Here is a 25,705-nt window from a genome sequence, read left to right on the forward strand (position 1 = left end):
CCACAGGCACTATCTACGGTTCACAGTTGGTCACAAGCATTTTCAGTGTGCTATGCTACCTTTCGGCCTTACCAGTGCCCCTCAGGTGTTCAACAACGTGATGGCGGTGGTCCCAACTTATCTGTGTAGGTCAGCGATTTCAGTCTTCCCCTACCTCGACGACTGGTTGTTGAAGGCGAGCTTGACCCACACAGTCTTGACTCGCCTTCAGACTGCGGCAAAATTCCTGCACTTGCTAGGGTTCACTATCAACATCTCGAAGTCTCACCTGACTCGTTCTCAGATGCTGCCTTTCATCAGAGTGGTTTAACGCATAGTGCTGTTTCGGGCCTATCCTCCCGAGCCACAGGTCCAGGATATTCAGGCTATGATTCCGATGTTCCCCCCTGTATCCTGTATTTCTGTGAGACTGACTCTAAGGCTGTTGGGCCTCACGACCTCCTGCATCCTGCTGGTGACACGTGTCTGCTGTCATATGCGGACTCTGCAGTGGGGCCTTTAGCCCCAGTGGGCACAGCATCAAGAAAATCTCTCTAACATGGTCTAGATCTTGGAAGGAACTCCAAAAGGCCTACAGTGGTGGCTAACAAACCGCGATTGGGTCACTGGCAGACCCCTCTCCCTTCCCCAACCAGATTTGACTTTAGTGATAGATGTCACTTCTGAGCAGGGGTGGCCACCAAGGAGAGTGGAGATCAGAGGATTCTTGTTTCCGACGGAGTCAGAGCTTCACATAAACCTGTTGAAGCTTTGGGTGATTTGCTTGGCATTAAAAGCCTTTCTTCCTTCGATCAAGGGAAGGCTGGTGCATGTGTTCAAGGTCAACATCACTGCAATGTGGTACTGCAACATTCAGGGTGGGATGGGGTTGTGCATCCTTTGTTGAGGCTCTGTGCCTCTGGACTTGGCTGGAACGTCAGGGTATTATCCTTGTGGTGCAGCATCTGGCGGGCTCTCAGAACGTCAGAGCAGATGAACTCAGCCGAAGATGCCTAGCGGATCACAAATGGCATCTCTACCCAGAGGTAGTGCAAGGTCTCTTTCAGCAGTGGGGAGCGCCTTGGTTAGATCTCCTCGCCACCGCTGAGAATGTGCACGCTCAGCAGTTCTGTGCACTGGAGTTTCCAAGGTGACTTTTGTTCAGAGATGCTTTTTGTCTTAAGTGGAGCTGCGGCTTTCTGTACACCTTTCCGCCAATACAACTATTGGCCAGATTTCTCAAGACGGTCAAGAGTGACCGGGTCCGGATTTGGCACAGATAGTCTGGTATCCCGAGCTGTTGAGAACGATCATAGGTCCTCCAGTCAGGCTTCCTCTTTGGGAAGGCGTTCTGTTGAAGCAACAGGGCACGGTTCCGCACTCAAACCTGCTCACCCTCCACCTGCATGCTCGGAGATTGAGCGGTGACAGTTGACACCTTTCGATCTTTCTTCCAAAGTCTGTGACGTTATTCTGGCAGCCAGGCGTCTCTCCACCAAGTCGGTATATGCCTGCAGTTGGGAGAAATTTGTGTCATGGTGTACTTCACATAACGTTGACCTCTATCTGCACCTCTCTCAAGTGTTCTCTTGCTTGAATTGTCTTCGGTTCAGCAGGGCTCTGCTTTGGGCACAGTTATGGGTTACCTCTCAACCACCTCCGCATTCTTGAAGTTTCCAGACCAACCTCTCTTTGAGTAACCTGTTGTGGCTAGGTTCCTTAAAGGCCTGCAGCCTATTTTTCCACCTATGCCCTTCATCATGCCTCAGTGGGACCACAACCTGGTCCTCACCTTTCTAATTTGAGCATCATATGAGCCTCTGCACACTCTCCTTATGCCACTTTTTACCCCAGTTCTCCTGACGTGTGCTCTTTCTTTCCAAAGGTTGTGATCCATTCCATGTAGGCCAGAACATCACCCTGCCTGCTTTCTTTGCTCCACCCCATTCCTCCAAAGAAGAGGAGAGCAAGTCACTTCCTGCACGCGACTGGTTAGGACCCGAATAACGCCACCTACCGGCGCATAGGGACACTGCTTGAAAATCTTCCCGATCCAATCTGACGCCTGGGGATATTCAGTGTTAAGGAATCTGTGGCTAGATAGTCTCTACCACATCAGGCGTTATGGAAGGTAAGTAACGTGCTCGCCTTGTCCTTTCTGCAACTGTTGTAGTCTGACATGCTTCTGAGTCTGCTTGAGTCCAGACCTGTTGGCACTGTGTGCCTTAAGCTGCATCACATTTACCAGTATCCCTGTTTTTATTTTTGTCCTCTGGCTCCACAACCTAGTTGCGACATTCCCTAGGAGTGCTGTTCTTGGGATGGTGCAAGTCCTACAGTTACAACAATCATTCAATTAGGCTACTGTTCCTCAGTTGTCTATACCATTGCTTCAGGGTAAGGACTCCATTCGTGCTGCGAATAATCCCTACAAGAAGTCAGACTTAATGGAGGATTTTTTAAGGTGCTAGTGATTCAGGTGAATTCAGACTCTTTGGCCCAGTGTGTCCTTCTTTCCCTGCAACATCTGTATCACATAAGGCTTCATACCTTTTATAGTTGCAGCCTGTTTTCTTGGATGTCCTTTCATATGCCTCCTCTGTACCCTCAGCCTCTGGTCTTGGCTCTGATGGTATGATTGAGCAGATAATGAAATAATTAGCAAATATCGGAGTCTAAAAGAATCATAACGTATTGCAGAACTTTGGCTTTCAAAGTTCTCACAATCCCAGTTAGAAGACGAGTCTCTATGATTGGGAGCACTCATCCAGAACCCACCTCCTTCCCACTGCCTTCAATCTTTTGTCTCTATTATGCTCATGTGGCATCAGTAGACTTGACTGTCAAGATTCAAAAGCTGCCACATCTGAACATTATTGGTCTTGTTTTGCAGAATGAGATTTTTCTGCAATTTTCTTTTTGCTTTTATTTTTGTCAGTACATAACCGTATACAGCTGTGACAATAGACGTTAGTGCTCACAAATAGAAATCGCAACTACGATACATTTTCATATTTCAGGAGATTGCTACATGTTAATAGTCAACAAGTACAAGTCTAATATTAATTTAACCACTACAAAGGTACAATAAATGTACATATATATCCTAGCATAGTGTTAAATGCCAGAGTTCGAAACTCCTGAAAATTCCCCCAGGCATCAGCCTGGATCAAAACCAGTACTCCTGTGTGCTGTTAGGTGGTGTTTTGCAGCTCTGCACCAACGTTGTTACACTCCGGAAGTGACGAGCAGGCCGCAAATAAGCACCACCAGGTGCACTGACGTCTGTTCCTTTTTCCTGCTCCTTCAAATGCGAATCCGGAGCCCTTCTCTTTTTGTCTTTGAGTGTTTTCCTCTAAAATTAGCTTTTTTACCAGCTTGATAGAGAATTATATCACCTCCCAAAACAATGGGTTTTAAACCTTGCAAGGACTGTCGCAAACAAATGTCTGTGACAAGACCCCCACGAGATGAGATATTTATATGGTGCATAGGGTTGCAGCAAGACTACAGGGCCTACCACAACTGAAGGAAATTCAGGACCCTGGGGCAAAACTCCCCACCATGAAGTTTAGAGGAAGGTCCCGTTTCCACTCCCAAACTCTTCCCGCAGCCGGTCCTCCTCACAGTAATTTGAAGTAGTAGCAGGAAATATCTAAGTAGGAATCTGCTCCTTCCTATCGCTCTTGAATTCCAGGAAGGGTGCAATAGTGCCTCTCTAGCTAACTCTTGAACTCCTGAATTTGGTCCCTTATGCGACCTGAATCACAGTCTTTCGATGATGTTGCAGCCAATAGAGGTTTTTAGGAAGGCCGTGCTGCGTTTATTTGGCATGCTCCTGGCCCCATTTGGTACACCATTTAGCTCCAAAGAGTAAAGTCTTGGGTGCTGTTCAGTAGGTTTTGCGTCACTGAGTCACCTTGATATTTCTCTGATCATCAATCACCTGCGGTGAACTTTAAACACCAATATTGACAAACTCAGTTGCCAAGGCCTACTCAATCACAAATGACAGGAGGTGCCACAGGGTGATTTCCCAGCAATGAGGAGACCCCTGACTCAATCTTTCAACACTGCAGAGACAATGCAATGTCAATATTTTTGTGCGCTGGTGACCCTCAGTAGGCTCTCTCTGGGAGACTCATTCCATTTAGAGTGAAGGTCTGCTCACTTGTATGCATTCCTGCTTCTACCCCACTTGACATAATTCTGAAGAAGATCAAGACCAACCAGGTGGAAACCTTCATAGTGTCTCAGAATTTGGCCAGAAGGGTATGGTGTCTAAAACGTTTGGAGATGCATGTCTGTCCTCTGATCAATCTGCTGCTTCAAGACGATCTACTGCTGCAGCAACATGACCTGTTCTGGCACCCAGACCTTCGCACTCTGTACCTCCAAGCTTGGAGATTGAGCAGCTGCAGCTAGTCTCCTTAGATCTTCCTCCGGAGGTCGTTAATGCTATTCTGGCAGTCAGGCACCCATCTATGATATCGGTTTATGCCAGGTGCTCGTACAGGTTTGTGGCTTGGTCTGGCACTCACCATATTGATCAACTTCTAGCTGATCTGTCTGAAGTGTTGTTTGGCTTGTCATTGGCCCAGCAAGGACTTGTTTCTGATGAATACTTCTAATGACAGATTTCTCACTTTGGGAATACCCGCAGGCGCCAGACTGGATCTGTATATTTTTTCTCAACAAATCCCTTCTGATCCAGTAGGTGACATTGTGTGGCTCCGGTTTGGGTTTATCCCACCCCAGAAGGCAGTTTGGGGCCACAATTTAACCGGCACCTCCTCACATAGACATCATCTTCTTTCTTTCTGCACCTTGTGACTCTGAGCCGGAGCTCCCTCCCTTGATATCTGTTGCTTGACCGAATGTTTTACTTTGAAACATTTTCAGGTGTACAGGAAACGTCTTCTTCCTAAAATGGTGGGATTCAAACCCTATAAAGATTGCCACAAACAGATGTCAATTATGGATCCGCACAAGGTCTGTCTCTGGTGTCTTATGTCCTCACATGGCTTGCTTGCACTTCAAGCCTATACATAGCTTTCCCCTGCGTCTCTTGACCATCAAAATTGCCTTCCTAGTGGCCATTTTATCAGCCAGGAGGGCTTCCAAGCTGCAGGCACTCTGTGCGCTCTCCACAAACCAACCTTTCCCCATACAAACTGGTTCTGAGAATCCATGCCTCTTTTCTGCTGAAAGTGGTGACACCTTTCCACATCGGCCAGATCATCATACTGCTGACCTTCGTTCTGCCTCACTCTTACAGAGAAAATGAGAGACTCTATCGCTTGGATCCACAAAGAGTTTTACCTTTATATATTGATCGCACCAAAGAACACTGGGTGGATGATCAACTCTTCATTGGGTTAGTCATAGCAAAGAAAGGGAAAGCTGTGCAAAAATGGACCATACGCAGATGAATTGTACTTTGCATTAAGATCAGCTATGCACTGGCCAAAAAGTGGGGTTGCAGGTTCATTCCACCAAAGCCAAGGCTGTGACTACTGCTTTACCTCGTGGGGTTCTCGTACTAGACTTATGTCAGGCTACAATATCTCTGCATATGGTTACCAAGCATTACTGCCTGGACATTCGGGATCGCTGTGACAGGCACTTTGCCCGTTCGGTCCTCTGGGACTTTCTGGTTTAATTTTGTTTGCAGACCCACCTCCCTTGAGGTATTGGTTGGGTATCTATTGCAAGGTAAGGAATCTGCAGGTTGAAGGCTCTATCAGATGAACTAGTTACTTACCTTGGGTAACACCCTATCTGGTAGAGAAAGTATCTAGCCACAGATTACTTACTGAACCTCCTTTCCTCCCTGCATTGGCGGACAGATTTTTTGTCTCCAACCAGTGTGGCCCCTGTAGGTTCTTAGTGTCTGCATATTGATCTATCAGCATTCTGTCATTGCCCTGTGCTCCTGATGTGGACATTTCACAAAAAAGAAACTGATATCCGTGCGGTGGGGTGGTATCGCATGCCTACCTTAGGATGTTGTTTTTCCAATTGCACTATTCTGACCATATATCTGAAAACCAATGACACTATGCCCATTACTGTCAGATGCACTTTAGCAAAGCTTTCCTTTAACCTTGTTTATGTTCTTCAATTATTGCTGCAGTCATCCCTTTGATTACTATAAGAAACAACAAATTAGATTTAAAAATGTACATGTTTCCAAGGATACTTGAAAATGCTTCCAAGAAGAATAATAGTGCTAATGACATCATGTAGGAACCAGAGAATGTTACGCCATTATTGTCCATAATGGTTTGCAAATCTTATGTAATTATGTTGTTTGTGCCATTAGAACGTAGATCACTTCATTATCTGTCAGATAAGGAAACAAGCTGTTCTTCTATTAACCTCACATTACTACCTTAAACATTTTCTGTGTTTAATTCCATTACGGGGAAATCTGGCAATTACAACTATCCACTATATCTACAGAATACTAATCAAGATTACATTCTTTAGTATTGCATCAGACCTCATTCTTAATTCCTTAGGCAACCATTTCAATTTACTACACTGGAATGATTCACTTACATCATCGAATGGCATTTTCAAATTTTAATAATCGTGTAATTCAGGGACTTTGTTTTAGAATTTTGACCCATCCCCCAGTTCAAGCATGGGAATGTCACTCTTTCTATGGGAGTTCAAATCTTTTATTAGCATGCTTTTGTTTAGTCTTCGCATTCTTACTGATAGCTTACTTAATGCCTCAGGTGTCTTCATCTTCTCTTTTTATCACCAAGTAGATACCCATGGATACAAGTGTTCTTCCTGTAAGCAATTCGAAAGACCTCTAAGCAGAGTTTATTCTGTAAATATTCACTATTTCATACATAACCATTTTCCAATGTATACTGTTGATATTTTTTTTCATTGATGATCATTTTCTCAAGAAACTTGTTGAAGTGCTCTGCGTCACCATTTCTTTGAGGGTTCATAAAGGTGCAGAAATAATGTGCCTAACAATGTGTCCTTGTTGAAAAGCACAAGGGAACCCAATAGGCAATTGGTCAGGGACCTTGGGTGAGTTAACTATTTCTAAAGACAGTGGTCCCTAGACAGTATACTAGTACAGTAAGAATTAATATAGACTCAATCAGTGCTATATTTGCTGTCCAGCCGGACAGGTATTTAATGTATGATAAATGTATAACATATAGTAAGGGAAACAAAATCCAAGTGGGACACAACCTGCGTCCTATTAACACAAACAAACAACATTAAAGGGTTCAGGCAAAGAGAACGTGTCTGTATACAAATTGGATACAGATGAAACAGAATATCATATAGACCCCATTACATATTTGAACATAGCAGTTTTGTAAATGTATATGGTGTACATATTGTCGACCCCTTAAATAATTAGTGGGATCATCTTCAGGACATTAGAATGACATGCCTGTAGACACAAAGCATGAATATCAAAGTGCCAGGTTAGGCGCAACGAATGCGGAGACCGCGTCAGTGATGAGTAATCCTTGAAAAATTAATGTTGCTGGGAAAGTGGAGCCGCGTTAGCGATCTCCGATAGTGGCAGCTCTAGGGGATCTCAGCGCCTGGCTTCCCTGATGCTGTCTCAGTGGTTCAAAGCCTGAGTGGATCTCCGCGTCTGTCTGTGGTCATGCCCACAGACAGACGCCGAGATCCACTTGGGCTTTGAAACACTGAGCTGCCACTATATTTTTATCTTTTTTGCCCAAGCATCTGGCATATTTGTACAACAGTAATTAGACAGCCCTGCAAAGGAAAGCACTTTCTCTTTGGAAATCAGAAGGTAGAGCCCACTTTATAGCATTTGCCAATGTTAACTTGAAAACAGTACCTTCTGTAAGAGATGTTGGTGTCCCAAAGTTGACCTGAGTGTGAAAAATGGAATACGTTCTTTAGGTTTTCATCTGTCGCATAGTTTGACAAGACACTTCACATGAGATTATTTATCTTTTTTGTAAACATAAATATTTCATCCTTGATACATTTGAAATACATCTGTTAGACAGGAACAGCTCCTTCTTTATGCTTGAGTATCCAAGAGTATCTGGTCTCGGCAAAGATGGCGTGTGAGTAACTGCGGTGTGCGTACCATCTACCTTGATGGATCGATGTTGCGACGTGCGACTGTTTGGACTGCTGGGCTTGAGGCCGGATGAGGTGAGCTGGGTGCTGGACGTCTTGCTGGTGGTGACTGTTTGGCAGCTCACGGGATGGTGTACCTGCCGCGTTATCTTGAAAGGCTGCGATTCCCAAAAGTGGTGCCAGCGGATATTAGGATTCAGCGGATGGTGGCTAGTGGTTGCAAGATGGAGAAAACCCGAGCCACGGGATCCGCAGGGGGTGGTCCCGTACTGCCGGTGGCTCCCAATCTGATTGGGGCGATATGTGAGCTCGGCAGAAATGATGCAACGTGCCGGCACGGGGAGAGGAAAGAGTGTGGCTGGCATAAAAAAAAACAGCACTGAAGCCAGCCAGAGGGGGACCCTGCGTAGCCCACACTCACGATAATGTTTTCTAACCTCTCTGCATCGGACCTCAATACAAGTAGGAATAAAGAACTTCCACCACCCAGGGCAGAGGAAACCTTTAACTTTGGGGGGGTAGGGGTCATAGAACCCGGGGAGAGTCCAGCAGAATAAGTTATCCTTCCAAAAATGCCTCCCCTCTGCTCAGACAACCTTAAAGGAAGGAGAAAAGGAAGAAGAAATGGGAGATAAAAAATTGTTGGGCACAGAGGGGGCCAAAGCACTAAGTCTGGGAGGTGAGACACCAAGCCAAGGAAAAGAAAATATAGGGGGGGGCAAGACATGAAAACCTGGTAGAGGAGAGCTATTGCCTGACGTAGTAGACGAGCATTTTTTCTCGCTAACTGTCGAATCGGACCCCTCTGGGCAGGAAGATACTTCTTCCAACAGTGAGGGATTCCTGGAGTCTGACAGCACCTCCTCAGGAGACAAGATTCAAACAACACAGAGGAAGAAGATCACAGGGGGAAGAAAAAGGAAAGACAGACAGAAATGGCATGTCGGTAAGCAGCTTAAGTGGGATTATTCTGATATGCGGCCTGTACATCAGGAGGAAGGACTAAATGAATGTCCAAATGAAGAGGCAAAAATGGACTCTCGAGAAAAAGAACCTACACTAACCACAATTTTTCGTTCTATCAAACAAATGCAAGAAGAAGTGAGGTCGGATGGGCGCAGAGCTAGAGTGGCAAATAAAAAAGTACAAGCCGGAATTCGGAAAATAAATAAGAGATGTGGAGATATCGCAGAAAGATTGACTTCTGTGGAGACGCGGACAGAGACTCTCGAGGTGGAAATGTAATCTCTGAAAGAGCAGAATACTGGCCAGAGGGATGCTCTGTCGGATGTCATGCTACAGATGGAAGAGCAGGAAAACAGACAGCATTGAAACTACTTGTACTTTTTGGGGATTCCGGAGGGGGTGGAAGGCAGAAATCCAAGACACAATATATTTTCACCTGCTGAAGAATACCTTCCCCGAAGAAGTGAAGCTGGACTGGGATAGTGAGATCCAACGTGCCCAGCGTGTACCCTTAATGATGAAACAGCCCTAAGAAAAACCTAGGGCCTTTTTGGTATTCTTCGGAAAGTTCCTGCTGAGACAACTGGTGTATGACCAGGCCCGACCTAACCCTCCAAAATCTTATGATGGGGTTTCTTTTTTGTCAAGCCGGATTTTTCCCACGTAACTGTTGAATGGCGTTGGCGGTTAAAGCAGTAATAACCCCCTTTCAAAAAGCAGGGGCAGAGGTTTTCTTACAAAACCCTGCTAGGATCAAAGTAAAATTCAAAGGAACCTCTCGTACATTCTTAGCTGAGAATTTAGCGCAGGGCTTCCTAGAAGAAATAACAAGGAAAGAAAAAGGAGGGGAAGCCTCTAAGACATGAGGTGCAGCAATCTATGAGATCATCATGAAGAACAATGATGAATAGTCGCTAATGATCATGTATTTTCTGATTTTTCAAGGGAGATGGTGGGGCAGTTTATCAGACACACATTGCTCAGGCTATGCGTGATTGCCTAGGTTTATGAGAGGGGTTGGGGGGCGGTGTGGGAGTGTGGGAGAGGGTGGGCACTGCTGTGGGGAGGGAGTTAGACTGGAGCTGCACAGTGTGGGTTTTGTGTACGGCAGGTTGCACAGGGATTGCATGGCGGGTAATGATGGAGCAAAGAGATTTCCAGTGTGGGGTAAAATCAAAGAATTTACAGACGAGTAAGTTAAGGATTGCACCGGTCAATATATGTGTCGCAGGAACGATTTAATAAAAAAAAAAGAAAAGGCGAATGGTATTCCAAGGGCTTAAATTGCTACAGGCTGACATAGTCTGACATAGTCTGTCTTCACGAAACCTATTTAGAAGGAAGTCAAAAAGATTTTTTAAAATACTTGGAATATAATAGTATAGGAGCATTAACCCAAGGCACTCACACACGGGGGGTGGGGGGGGGGGAGGAATAGCAATTTTAGCCTGTAACAAAGCTATCCAATTTCCTCTAGTTAGGACTGATACAGCCGGGCGATGGGTTATTGCTAGCTGTAGAGTCCCAGGCTTTCCTAATTTTCGATATGCTCTCTCTATGGTAGCAGTGTTGGCGACCCTGCTCTATTGGGATGGTTGACAAACGAATTGTCGCTCTGGCAATTGCCCATAGTGATGTGTGGGGACTTCCATATTAATCTTGCTAGTGGCTGGGATCAGGGGGAACCATATGTCGGAAAGAAACCAAAGGTTTATCAAGCTATATGCAACATGTACCAAGAGAATGGTTTGTGCGATGTCTGGGCTAAATTGAGACCTAAAGAACAAGGTTTTACTTATTGCTCTGCCCCTCACCAGAAACATGTGAGGTTGGATTACTTCTTTGTCTCGCAATCGATTTGACAGAAAAGCACAATTGAAAGGGCTCCCAGATATCTTTCAGTTCATAATCCACTGGTATTTGAGATGGAGGGGAGGATTGCCCAGGAAGGATGAGGTTTATGTGGAGTACATGAAGAACTGGATTCCGGAATTTTGGGATAGAAATCTAGGAACGGCTTCTCTTGGCACCGTTTGCGATACACTTAAAGCAAGGATATGGGGGGAAACAATTCAATAAGGAAAAATAAAGTGGAAAAGGTGGACCTTCACTCCCTGCAATCTAGCTTGGCCCAGGCTGAAGGCAATTTAATTAAGGCCCTACAACAGAAGGAAAGCATAGAGGATGCTTGCCTAGGGGTCGCAGTAAATAAAGCAGCAATTGGGGAGAAACTACTGCGGAAAGCCATTGACAAAGCAACTGTGCACCGTGTGGATATGTACGAGTGTAGTGAAAGGGTTGGTCATCTTCTCGCAGTCAGGACAAGGCAAGAAATTACTCTGAATGAAATCACGGAAGTTAGAGATCCGTTGGTAGGCTTGGTTTCGGATGCAAATGAAGTTCGAGCTGATTTCTTTAAATGTTATCGGACTCTGTATACAGAGGACCGGGGGGGAGTCAGAGGGAAGAACGGATTGGGAAATATCTGGAGCAACCTTCCGATGTGCCCTTATTAGTAGAAGAGAGGGACCATTTACACCAACCATTAACCTGCAATGAGATTGCAGTAGCTCTATCTGGTTTACCGGGAGGGAAGGCGACTGAACCCGATTTGATCCCTACAGAATTTTATAACTTTTTCAGGAACAATTGAAGGAAATCATGACGACCATGTTATTGCAAATCACAGAGGGTATGAATTCACCAGTATCATGGGCTATGGCAAAGATTATTATTCCCCCCCCCCCCCCCCCCCCCCCCAAAAAAAAACTAGTGAGGAATTGGGATCCTATCGGCCAATAACACTTATAAATGGGGATGTGAAAATCTACTCAAAAACCCTAGCCTCTCGTTTGTCACTAGTGATGCACAAAATTGTTTCCCCAAGACAGCATGATTTTATCCCGGGTAGAGGCACCAGAAAACACATCAGAAATATGATCATGCTGTTTGATGTGAGGCAAGTGGCAGGAGACCCTATGGCCGCAATACTTTTAGATGCTGAAAAGGCTTTTGATAGGGTCTTCTGGCAGTCTCTATGGGCCTCTATGCAGTGGAAAGAGATAGGGGAACAGTTCATTGGTGCAGTGAAAGCCTTGTATAAGGAACCCGAGGCTAGAGTGTGTGTCAATGGGGAATTGACTGAGGTATTTAAAATAACAAGTGGTACAGGATAAGTTTATCCCTGCTCACCGTTCTTGTTCGCAGTCTACATAGACCCTTTTTTGAAATACTTCGAGTATTCACTAGATAACCCCCCTATATTTGAATCGGAGCAAGCAGACAAGGTGTTGGCGTATGCTGACGATATCACATTAGTTACATCACACCCTGAGACGGAAATGAGAGAAATTGAAAAGGAGGCCTAGAGATTCGGCTCTGTGTCTGGCTATGCCCTAAATAGGGACAAAACACAAATGGTTATTAATGAATCTGCACCGAGTGTGGATAATAGAGTAGTGAAAAAAAACACATACCTGGGGGTGGTGATAACTGCTGAAATTGATGAGATAGTTAAAGAAAATCTAGATCCGTGTGCCGGTGAAGTGAAAAAAGCGTTTACAAAAATTGATAATTTGCACCTCACATTGATTGATAGAGTGAATATAGTTAAGATGGTATTTTTTCCCAAGGTTTTATACTACTGATATTTATGAATTCCCGGTTTAAAAAGTTCAAAAGCATATTTGCACAGTTCATATGGGTGTACACAAGACCTAGAAGAGTGATTAAATAGCTATCCCTACCCAAAGAGCGTGGTGGCTTGGCCCTACGCAATCTTAAATTATACTGGTGGGCAGCCTCTATAAAGCAATTTATAGCATTTTTTAACTCAAGCCCTGGGATGGGAATAATCAGTGATAATTCCCCTTATGTACAAGCGAGTGACCACGATGTAAGAGGGTGTTTATGGCACCAACTTGATTTTGGATATTACAGAAGGGTACTCTTTAAGACACTGCTTACGGCCTTTAAAGTATGGTCCTCTGTACGATGCTTGATAGGACTAAGGAAAATAAATTATTCTTCGCCCTTTGTACAAAACAAAGACCTTTCTGGTATTTTTAATCACTATTTTGATAAATAGATAAAGGCCGGTATAGCTCAGGTCAGATGCCTTTTTTCCTCAGGTGGTTTAATGTAATTTGAGGAATTGACCCCATGTATGCATTTAAAAAAAATTGCACTTAAGTTATTGGGCTGCTAAAACAACGTATGCACATGCACTTTATGGTTGGCTTAGAGAGGCCATGTATGCACTTTAAAAACCTTGCACTTTATTAGGGGGCTGCTTAAATAACTAACAAGATATGTACATTCATTTTATGGATGGCCGATGATTGTATTTTGATAATCTAAAGTTGCTGCTAGAAAATGTATTTTAAGTTAAATTGAACCAGGAAACGAAATCCGTTTTTCTAAGATCTGGTATTTGACAAGGGAGATGTATTTGATCTATATTCAATGATTCAGTATGAATAAGAAACCCAAAATGTAATAAACCCACATGAAAGTTGGTTGGATAAACTGTGGGAAGGACGGGGGTATGGGCACGGGCCGGAGGCGCATTTGGAAAACTTCACCGGACTTTGCTTGTTTCCTGAAAGCCGGGTGGGACTGCGAGGACCAGCATTCCGCAGGTCACCTGCTGGTTCCTCTTCCCGCCCCGCCGCCTTCTTTTTTTTTCATTGCTTCCGACACCTCCCGCTGCGCGGGACGCGCGCGGGCAGCGCCGGGCCCGTTTGTGCCCGTTCGGGACCGAAGGAGACCGGGCCGGGCCACCCCTCTGACATTAGCGCCCTGAAAACGAGGATCGACGGACTAGATCAGCAAGTATCTGTTCTCAAATCCAAGTTTAAAGTACACTTGTTGACCATTTTGTATAAATAATAATGTCTACCACAATGACTCGAAGCAAGGCACTCATACCTGGTGGGCTCATTACCGGGACTTTGGACAACTTTATTGTTAGAGCTAATTCCCTGCTGGGTCATGAGATATCGATTCTAGAACGCCGCCTTTCGTCAGGCATTGAAGCGGTCAAGAGATCTTCACTAGGGCATATAGCAAATGCAAAATCACCTGTTACTTGTCAAGGCCCACTTAGCTTAATTCCGGGTAGTCCTGGGGAAGGGACACACGTAGACTTAGATATCGTAGATTTGCCATCAGCATCACACCCGAATGGTAAAGGGAGTTCCCCGTGCATATTAGACACTACCAGGCCGCCAGGGGAGGGGGATACATTAGATTCAGATCAGCCCTCCAGGCTGGCAGTTCGGCAGACACGGGGGGCCAGGGAGGGTGCTGTCCCTAAAAGAAAACGAGGACCTGTTAGGAGAGGTGGCAGACAACCAAAAGTCCCTAAATACTCTAATAAAAATGATAAGTCCGATGGTAGCAAGAGGGAGACTGTAACTCCGACATTGGATGTGGATACTGATCACCTTTTACCATCAACCGGCGCGAGTACAGGGGCCTATTTAGTTGACTTAAATTCCAGGGAAGCGTCTCTAAGCCAACATCTGGGAGATTTACTTAAGTCCATCCTCTCCCCCATTGCGGAGAGTTTGCTTCAGATTGAAACTAGACTTAGTAATATCGAAAAAGTAATCTGCTCGATAAGCAATCAAACAAAAAATATTCCTCCAGCTGGTCCGGGTACTATTAACTATCTTACACGAGGGAAATTATTAACCCCTGCACCCCTAATTGATACCCTTCTTCCCCAGTCGCTCCCAGTAGAGAAGGCGACTTGTGATCCGCCCCAGACATATCTAAAAAGGGCGAGACCTCGCCTATAAAGGGAACACCTGTGCCTTTGAATATAGCCTCTAGAGGCCAGGAAGTTCAATCACACCCTAGAAATGACCTGCCCCCCGAATCTAGCACCTATACAGTGGTCCTCACAGGGGTGCCAGAGTTGACCATTACTCAAAGAGAATCTTACCAATCCCTCAAAAATAAAACCTTGGATTGGCTCAATAAGCACAGGCCACTCCCAACCCATGCAACAAGCAAAATAATTATGGTTAGGAGGGTCTCATGGGTGGGACAAGGCCCGAAGCGCATTGGGGGAGACTGCATGGTGGTCAATTTTAGGGACCCTCGCACGGTCTCCTACATATGCGATTGGGAAGAAAGGGATCAAGGAATAAGCATACGGGCACTTCCTCTGTCATTCTTTTATCCCCCAGTTTTCCCGTATAGTGGCATAGGGCGAGACGCAGAGTGGACCAGAGTGGGTAATAGAGGGAGGACATGGCATGACCTAGGAAGGCTCACTTACCCTCCTTATACGCACCACAACTTCACGACCTATAATCGTTACAGTTGTCTGGAGGATGTTGATTGACTCCTATTTGACCTTGGAGCAAAAGGCGCTGTAGACGATGCGGCCCAGGGCTTAAGTTTCCTGAACATGCCGAGGGGTTCACTGGCACCGGACATTCCCTTGTCGCATCGTGGAGAATGTCTACCCCCGAAACTTGGGTTGCCCCCACAATTGCCCATGGCTGTCCAGGACAAAGGGATACATAAAGCCCCCATATCGTGCAACCAGCACATGGAAAGGGCTAGCGAGCCCATATCCGCCAAGTGTCCTGGAGCGGGGGCACTTAGTGTGTCCCCAAGGGAGGTAATAGAGCGCCCCCTGCTTAAAATACTTGCCTGGAATGTGGCGGGTTTGTCCAACAAACTGGCGTGTCCTGATTGGGGATCATTTATTGATGAGTGTGATGTATGCCTCTTGCAGGAGACATGGGCCTGCGAAGAAACCCTACGTAGGGGATTTGACTCATTCAGTATTCCGGCGAGCTGGGGCGGAAGGGGCCGTCCATCAGGGGGGTTGACCATATGGGTTGGATCACACTTGGGATGTCCAATGTGTGGTCCTTGAATGGCCAAATTCAAGTAAACTCGCATTGGTCAATGTATATGCCCGCCCGGTTGGCTTAAATAAAGAATCAACAACAATCACGGAACTGGCTGCTTTCTTGCAAACCATACCGAGTGGTGTATATCTCGTGGTTGGCGGGGATCTGAACTGCCACTACGAGCCTCGCAATGGTTTGAGAGACGGCATTTCGTTGACAGAGGACGAAGCCTGGGCAATTCCTCCCGTGATGGGAATGAAATCGGGTCGTGGCCCCTTCCTGGCCATTCAAATAACCTCCCTAACCCTAAAATTTTCAATTCGGGCCTGTAATGGCCGATTCCCATCGGACATACCTGCGAAACAAACATTTAATAGACCAGGAGCAGAATCTCACCTGGATTATATTATGGCAGAAACCAGGTTATGGCCTAGGGTCATCGACTTCGTAGTGGTGCCAAGACCGGAGAGTGACCACAACGCTCTAATCCTGGAGCTCAGTATGGCCGGGTTCTCTTTTATTAAGGAACCAAGCCCTGGGGACCCCGACCTGAGATTGACGGTGACTAATGATAGGCGCAGGGTGAGGTGGAACAAACTAGTTGATCATCCGGAAGATCTACAAAAACTGTACTTTAGAGCAGTCCCTGTTTTTGAAAAGCTGAATGCTGTAATTGTCCACCCGAGTCCCAATGGATCTGACTCCAAACTTTTGGCCTTGCATGAGGAGTTGGTCGGCTCCCTGGCTGAAGTACTGAACCCAGAGAAACCTGCTCGCCTCTTGAAAATTCGATCGCCCTCATGGTATAATGCTGCCTGTAGGCAAGCAAAGACCAGATTAATACAGGCACTAAAAATGAACAACAAACAGCTAGTCAAGGCAAGGAGGGTTGAGTACAGGAGAATGCTCGACCTTGCCAAAACGGAGTGGGACCACGACAAATGGTCCAAGCTGACTTCTGCCCTGGCATCCAAGAACTATCGCGAGTTTTGGGCAATTGTCAATACCGGATCTGGGGAGGCGATGACAGCTATCGAGCCTAACATTGCGACGGAGGTATGGGAGGAGCACTTTCGCAATTTGTACAGCTCAGTTACTGACCTAGCCAGCTCCCCTATTGTGTGGTCTGTGAAACAAGACCAGCTGGAGTTCACTCACGAGGAGGTATGTGCAGCGATTGCGAAGGTTACGCCAGGGAAGGCGCCGGGTTTTGACAAACTGCCGGGAGACCTTTTTAGGCATGAGCCAAAGATTTGGGCCCCGTACTTGACCATCCTGTACAACGCAATCTTAAGAGGGATGGGGCTGCCCAGTACTTGGCTGGGAGCAGAGATAGTTCCCATCTTCAAAAAGGGTTCTGCCTGATAGATGTTCCTCAGAAAATATTTGCCAGGCTGATATTAGATCATCTTCAGGACTGGTTGGAGGAGCACTCAGTGCTGAGCCCCTTCCAAGCGGGGTTCAGGAAAAATACATCAACTGTTGACCAGATCTTCCGCTTATGCCTTATATACTGGAAGACAGTCACCATAGAGGGTGGACGTCTTTATACAGTGTTCGTGGACCTCCGTGCGGCCTTCGACCTGGTTCCACGACACAAGTTATGGAGTGTGTTGGATGAATTGGGCCTGCCTCACCACCTGTTGCACATCCTGATCAGGCTCCATGGCTCGAACTATGCTCAGGTTAGGTTTGGGAAGCATGGGGCTCTAACGAAGCAATTCCCCGTTGGTAGGGGGGTAAGACAGGGCTGTGTTTTGGCACCGACCCTGTTTTGCCTCTATATCAACGGGATGATTGAATATCTGAATAAGGTCAAGGACACGGATGCCCCTAGGCTTGGGGGGAGGAGAGTGCCGGCAATTATGTTTGCTGACGACACTCTTCTCCTCTCAAAATCACCTATGGGCATTCAGTGTGTTCTCTCCGGCTTTGAGTCCTTTTGTATTAGTCGAGGGTTGGAGATCAATGCACTGAAAACCAAGTTCATGATTTTCAACCCTACGAAGACCACTCGCCCAAATCCCTGCATAGGCTCTACCACACTTGAGAGAGTCCACACCTTTGACTATCTAGGGGTAACCCTGGGTGAGGACTTGGCGTGGTATCCCCAGCAAATCAAGTCTCAGCTAAGATTGGTGCAGATGACCGGGGGAATCTTGAAACTCGCAAACATGTCGACCATTAGGCCGATTGGACCACCCCTTGAAATCTATAAATCCCAAGCCAGGGGAGCAGTAATGTATGGGGGAGAATTATGGGGCCATGCTTGCCATGCGAAAATCACACTAGCTGAAAACAAGTTTTTAAGACAAATGCTGGCCCTTCCCCCTAGCACTCCATTACTCCCACTGAGATTAGACCTAGACTTGCGACCAATTGCCCAGGAACTGGGTATTAAACCCATTAGATTCTGGAGAAGGCTTTGGGTAACCCGAGAACTAATCAATTATAGGCAGGAGTTGATCGAGATTCTAGACTCTCAAATGATCAAGAAGATACCCTGGCTCATGTACGTCAAGTCCGAAAGCAGGCGGATAGGACTGCCGGGCATTTGGGATGATCCTGCCACGCACTGTATTGCACTTTCTAAAAAACAACTTTCCACACTGTTCTATGAGAGTAAGCTTGAGCAGACCATACTCAAAGTAGAGGCGGGTTCCCTAATAGATGTTTTTCTCTCTAGCAAGTGTGTTTATTTTCAAGAACCTTTCCTGGACGATATATTTCCCGTGCTTGCCAGGAAACTGTTTTTGCAATGGAGATACAGTTCATTACCACTAAGGGCATTCACATGTGGTTGGTCAACCAACTCCATTCTAAAATGCCCTGGCTGCTCCTGCAATCTAGAGAATGACTTGCACGTTCTATTCTTCTGCCCGGCTTATCGCAATATCCGGAGATACTGGCTTGTCCCACTGTGTAGGAACCTGGGGTTTGTAGGTTGTTTGCCGGCATATAGGATACTCAAAACTGATGTGATGTGATGTGTATTCGCTGTTGCAAAATTCCTGCTAGCAATGTGGACCAAGAGAAGGAAATTGCTAACGATTGAGTCGCCTTCAGTTTAGATGTACCTCTCTTCCTGCTCAGTCTACGATGTTTTTTTAATAATACTAATTAATTAATTGATTTTTAGACTGATTAACCAGGTTCTAATGGTTCCGATTTTTGTCGTTTTATTCCACATATTCATGGTTGATTGCATAACATAGGAACAATGAATTCTAGATGTCTTACCTTTTTTAGATATTTTTTATATGCGTTTTAAATAGTGACGCACCCTTTTACAAGAGGTAGGAGCGATGGGAATTATACCAAAGGAAAATAGTCACCTGATTACATGGGACTATTCAAAGAATTTTATAATCCTATGAAATGAATTGACTGTCTCTGTAATTGATGTTTTGTACTGTACCTATATTTTATCTATTTTTTTTTTTCTTCTTTTATGGCAAATATGCCGAAATAAAGACAAGATTGATTGATTGATTTTAAAAAAATTATGTAGGGGAGAGAGAGAATCCGACCTTTTTTCCCCCTGTTTTCTCACTCAATAAAAATATATTAAATTTTTTTTAAAAAAAGTTTCAAGAGTATCCTTCTAATTTTCCCAGTGCTTTAGGAAACAAATGAATTTGTTTGGAATCATCCATTTGCGAAGCAGTTTTTAGCATCTTTGATTTCTCCATCCCAACTCATGAACTCGCTTGTATGCCACACTTTACCTTTTTTTCTGTTTCCCTCTTATTAAAATTTAAATTACATTTAAAGAGCCCAATAATATTTAGTTGAATATCCTCCAAAAGCATCGGGGTTGTCTAGGTTCTGTAGATTCTCATCATAAATTTCTTTACTAATTCTAGTGCATGGCACTTTTCGTAGATGAAAAACTGTAATAAGAATAAACATGTTGAATTATTGGAGTAAAGTGAAATATGAATAGAAAATCGTAAATTTGTAGGGTACCGATGTGTGTATTTCTGTGTGAAGATACAATAGTTCACATCAACACGTAGTGTATTTTAGCACACTTTTCTCATGGAATGTATGAGTTCCAGAAGGTGAGCATCCAAAATAGCTACCATATTCAAAACCTTGCATGGAACGATGTAATGTTGGAGGTGCAGTCTCAAGGTGGCTGGCTCTCAGTTCCAGCTAACACCATGCCAAATGTATCCACTTTGAGCTGAAGGTGCAACTAATTCCTCACAAAATGCGACCACTGAATGGTATTTGATGAATGAATGCATTAAGAGAACTTCAGAAACGCGATTCTGCAGTATTCTTCCTTTGCCATTGTTATCCAAGCTCCCACTTCTGTGCCCAGCAACATAATGTCGGTGTAGTCGGTTAGAAAACTTATTTGTAGTAAAAATACATCACTATAGTGTCAGTGAAACAACAGTGACAAGATGAAGAGAATTGATGTGCATCTGAGTGTAACAGGCATAGATTCAAAAGCAGCCCGAGCATGATTCGTAATAGAATGTTTAGCTAAACATTATAAAGCAGGCACGTAAGGAGGGGTTGTACATTGGAATAATGCAAAGTGTATGCTGAGTAGATCCCAGGTTCCTCATGGTGGGCTAAATCTCTTGGGCTCCAGTGAATTTCGTCCTTCTGCAGGCAGGGTGTTGCTGTTCCCTCCAGATGTAAATGGATTGCGTCCCCGTCGTTGCTGCCGCAGTTGTCAATGATCAGATGCTGATAAATTCTTGCTAAATAACATCTTAATAAACTTCATATGCTACAAATGTTACATTTCCCTGTAAGCAATCAGTTTCCTATGGGGCCTTGTTTCACTCCTGTGTGTGGCTTTGTGGTATGGATAAACTTCATGGCATGAATGCCACGACATTTGACTGTAGTTAACGACTGCTCTGTTTTATAATATCCTTGATGGAACTGATACTAGGGCATTTATTTAGCTTCAATGTCTAGTTTTCTTGTAAGTTAATTAGCATTCAAATAAATGTACGCTCGTTTTCTAGTTAGAATAGGTAATCTTGCTTCATTTTAGACTGAAAACCGCTCAATGAATTTTTGAAACTTTGTTTACCCAGATAGATTGTATATGTAATGTCGTCAGGATGTGTGCAATTGTTCAGGTTTTGTTATAACTATTTTGCATGAATATATGTAAAGAGAAAATAATCAAATTATATTACAGGAGCAGAGAGTTAAAATTGAGAGAGACTTTGCGCTCTGGTTGAAGCAGTGCCATGAATCATTTGATAAGCAGATCAAATTCATCGGCTTTAAAGGTATCATAACTCGTACAGACCTTCCTGCCAAGAGAATGCAGAGTTCTTGGGCAACCTACGCATCAATAGAATGGGACGGAAAAACCTACAAAGCTGGACAGTTCGTAAGTTGGTTGCCAGGATACCATAGACCTGTTTTTTGTGTATATAAGGTTATTTTATTTCTCATTTGGATAAACATGTTTATTACCGTAGTTCGTTATCGGACATTTACTGCTGGCTTTTGTACCAAATGCAATGATAAAAAATATTTTTTTATGTAATAGATCACTATATATAAATATATATATTCGTCCAAACTCTGCATAAAACAGTGTGGCGCACACTTGAGTTGGTTCTATGAAGGTTTACTTTATTACTGTCCCGTAGTTGAACAAACGCGTTTCGGCCATGACGGCCTTTGTCAATGTCAGTATGACAATGAATCCATAAAGTTTAAATACCCTTCAATTCATTACTTTTGGCCAAAATGGAAAACGGACTTGTATTCAAAGCATGTAATTTCATGGTAACAGTGGCGGCCACCTTACAATGAATAAGGAGAGAGCCCGTTTCATATCATTCATTGGTATTCTTCTCCTAAAACTATTCATTTTGTATCTTGTCTATATACAAATCAAAACCCTGTCAATAAATAACCATAAATATCGATAAATATAATTGGTTATCAGTGCATACCAATAAATATCCAATAGAAAATAAATATTGTAGAATATTGATAAATATGTACAGTATCTTACAAGAGGTACAACAGATATCTATTTTCTCAATCGTGATAAAGCCCTGAATGGGCAGAAATGATGGGACGGAAAAACCTGCAAAGCTGGACAGTTCTAAGTTGCTTTACACGATACCATAGACCTGTTTTGTGTGTATATAAGGTTATTTTATTTCTCATTTGGATAAACATGGTTATTACTGTAGGTCCTTATCAGACATTTGCTGCTGGCTTTTGTACCAAACGCGATGATATATTATGAAATTGTGTAGGGCAGTGTACCTAAACTGCACGTTTAGCTTCACAAATGAGATAACGTTTACAATTGTTTGATATACCATCCTCAGTCAAGATGGCGGGCTGACTCGCCACGGAGCTGCAGCAGTGGAGGTCTCTGCTATCACTTCAGTGGAAAATGGGGGTCTCTAGCGTTTGAAAAGAAATTGATGTCTCGAATATAGCTTTGATGGGAGTGCCCCCCCGCATCATGTTAACTGTGGCGTTTTACAAGCTCTAACAAGAGACGAGGTCAAGGCATATCGTTACTTACCTGCTGATATGGGCTAAGCACACAGCGAGCGCAGCGAGCACAACGAGCAACGGCAGCGTGCTCGCTAATGGTTCCGGCTCCGTTCCTTGAAACAGCTGCGGTCTAAAGTCCCTGGATTCCGTGGCGGCGGGCTGTACGAGCAAACATCGGAGCTCGGTCCAAGCCTGGCTATCACTCTTGTGGGCTCTCATACACACTCAGGGGGGAGCTGAACAGCGCTGAACAGCGCTAGAGGTGCAGCCTGAAGATTAAGACTCAGACGGGAGCCCTCGACTGGTACGGCGTCCAGCATACGGAGGAGAAAGTGCCCCTCGACCACGGCTTTCTACAGAGGAGTTTCCAGAGGCATGAGAGGTGAGGCGCTTGTCGCTACTGGGGTTTCCTTTCCACTTTAACAGCCCTGCACCCTGGCTATAATTGGATTGTGCTGTTATTTGATGGACTCACGCTGAGTTTATGAACTACTGAATTCCGAGTTGATGCTCCTCATCTATAAGGCACTCCAGCGTCTGTTGGGGTCAGTTCGATTCACTCTCCCCCCGGTGCTCAGGCTCACGGACACCTGCCTTCTCCATAGCTCTGGACTCCTGCTGCTTAACTTTTCGGCGCTCTTCTCTCATTATTCGGGGGGGGGAGCACGTGGTTAAGCGTATTTACCGCTCCTTCATGGCCCCTAAGTTGATAGCGCGAGGCGCCCGCACTGGGCGAAATAGTTCTCATCAGGCTGGGCGAGCTTCGGTCCCTACTTTACGAGCGAGCCATAATGCCTCTGCAGATGGGCTTGGGGGTGGAACTGATACGGGTAACGGTTCTGACCGACCCCCGACGGTTACACCTAAAACATCCAATTCATTAAATATGGTTAAGCCCTTGATCCGCCCTCCCCCTTTGGCCGCTCCTACTATCACTTCCAGTGGTGAAGGGGGGCCAGGACTACCTCTCCTCTGCAACAACGGTTCTCTGGGGGAAAACATGGATTTAGGGCACTTCTCTGCTCCTGGGGGTACACTCTCTCCCGGCCCGCCGTCTGCCTCGCCAGCGTGCCTGACTGGTGCATTGCTAAATGTTGAGCCTTCTTCTCTCCAAACTAAGATCATTAGTGAGGTTATGATGTCTGGAAATGCCGAAGAGGATGTAAATACAGCTCTTCACTCCTCAACTACCCTGGTAGTGCCACCTCCGAGTCACGAACTACCGGCGCTACCTCTGCTCACTCCAGCTATCCTGGGTGGAGGGCTGGGCGGTCAAGGAGAGACTTCCTATGATCCTGGAAATTCAGACTTCAACCATGATAATGATGCAGAGTCCGATGAAGAATCCGAATCATCTCTCATCTCTCCGGCTAACGCCATAAGAAAATCCTCACGGAAAAAGGGGAGGTTCAAGGTCAAAAACAAGCTAAAAGCAGGCAAATCTTCAGCTACCCTGAAAGCTGCCACTATTACTCTACCATCACAAGTCAAGCCCATAACTGAAAATAGCCCTCTCCGCAAATGGATCCAAGCCAATGGAAATGTTAGGAAGATGGCTTTACGCTTGTCCGGTGCTAACTCCCTGTTGGGAGACCAAACAAAGGAAACATCTCTGGCTCAATCTCTAGTACAAACGGACATACCAGCATCCTCCTCTTCTACTCCTGCTTCTGCTCCTGCACTCATTAATCCATGTCTACCTGCCTCCAATTCTTTAAATGCCTCAAGTAGCTTGACTACTATAGATACTCAGGAGAAAAGCTCAACATCTAATATTACAACTCCTAAGCAAATTACTCTGCCCTTTATTGTTCCAGAATATCCTCCCTCTGATCATATAAACACTTCGCTCTCTTCCGATCTTGACTCTGACAGATTAGGAAAACATAGTTCTCCCCTCAATATCATTTTACAGACTCTCTCTGATCAACATAAGGAAACACAATCACAGTTTCTCCAACTCAGAGAGGATAATGCCAAGATACAGCATTCCATTCAGGACTTAAATCAAAAGGTGGGAGGGGTCGTACAGGACATAGAATCCTTACAGCAAAGGGTCTCAAATGTGGAGGAGATAACTGCCTGTAATCAGAGTGTGGTCAATCAATATCAGGAACAGATTGGAAAGCTACAAGACAAGGTCGAAGATATAGAAAATAGACAAAGACGCCTCAACTTAAGACTTTTTGGCATACCCGAAGGATCAGAAGGGGCTGACCCTAGGGCATATATGGTATCACTGTTTCAGAAAGCTTTCCCGGACCTTTCAGATTGGGATTGGGACTCTCAGCTCCAGAGAGTACACAGACTCCCCTCTTTTACAGTAAACAAGGCGAATAGGTTTCCTCGTCCCTTTCTGATTTATTTTGGGAATTTCCTCCTCAGGCAGGCTGTCTCACTCAAAGCTAGGCCTAACTCGCCTGTCACAATTGATTCTATCACCTTCTTGGTAAGATCAGATCTTAGCAAAACTACTATGGATAGACGCTGGAGGCTACGCCAGCTCATTGATCCATTTAAGGCTCTGGGTGGTCAGGCCTTCTTGCAGGAGCCTGCTCGTCTAAAAGTCATCCATGGTGGGCGGACATATACATTTATAGACGAAAAAGAGGCACAACAGGTTCTAACGAAACTAACACCTTAACATCTTAGAGCTGAGCGAGAATTACATATCAATTTCTCAATATATAGTCAGGGGGTAAATCAACAAAAAAAAAAAAAAAGAAATTCAATAATAAAAAAAAAAAAAAAAAAGGGGGAATAGGTGCACTCACACATCTATACATTCACACAACTATAGTATACTAATTGCAATTAAACTATATCAACAGAAAGATCCAATATTTGCCTAGTAGGTTGGCCTCCTCTGCTGCTTCTCTTTTGCGCTGCCCAGCAACCGGCAGCTGGGTATAAGAGGTTTTCCTCCTCTTTGGGATAGGGGTTCTTATTTGAACCTCCGAGGGTGGTTCTCTGGGGGTGGGTTTGGTGGGTTTGGGGGGGATAAAAATGTTAAAATGATCAGGCTGGAGGGGAAGGTTATTTGTTATTATAATTTTTTTTTGTCGTTGCAATGCAGTACGAAAAATCGAAATCAAAAACAGGCAAAGCGCTTTAACAGATCGAAATGACACACAGAATCAGATGTTTGGCCTGGAATGTAGCGGGACTCAATGGCAGGAATAAGAGACGGCTTGTCTCTGAAGAGCTTAATTTGTATAAACCCCAGATCGCCTTGCTCACTGAAACACATATCATCTACTCTGACCGTAAGC

At 44.8% G+C, this 25,705-nt stretch overlaps 1 protein-coding gene across 1 annotated transcript in view; it reads left to right on the forward strand.

Moving 5' to 3' along the window:
* Positions 1 to 25,705, forward strand: part of SMCHD1 (structural maintenance of chromosomes flexible hinge domain containing 1) — a 1,955,900-nt gene that overhangs the window by 370,640 nt on the left and 1,559,555 nt on the right. Inside the window, exon 13 of the mRNA XM_085605822.1 lies at positions 21,100 to 21,297. Within this exon, the coding sequence (XP_085461948.1) occupies positions 21,100 to 21,297 (198 nt within the window). The remainder of the gene's footprint in view (positions 1 to 21,099; positions 21,298 to 25,705) is intronic.

The sequence above is a fragment of the Triturus cristatus genome, chromosome 5_1 (genome assembly GCF_964204655.1).
Source record: "Triturus cristatus chromosome 5_1, aTriCri1.1, whole genome shotgun sequence".
NCBI classification, from domain to species: Eukaryota; Metazoa; Chordata; class Amphibia; order Caudata; family Salamandridae; genus Triturus; species Triturus cristatus.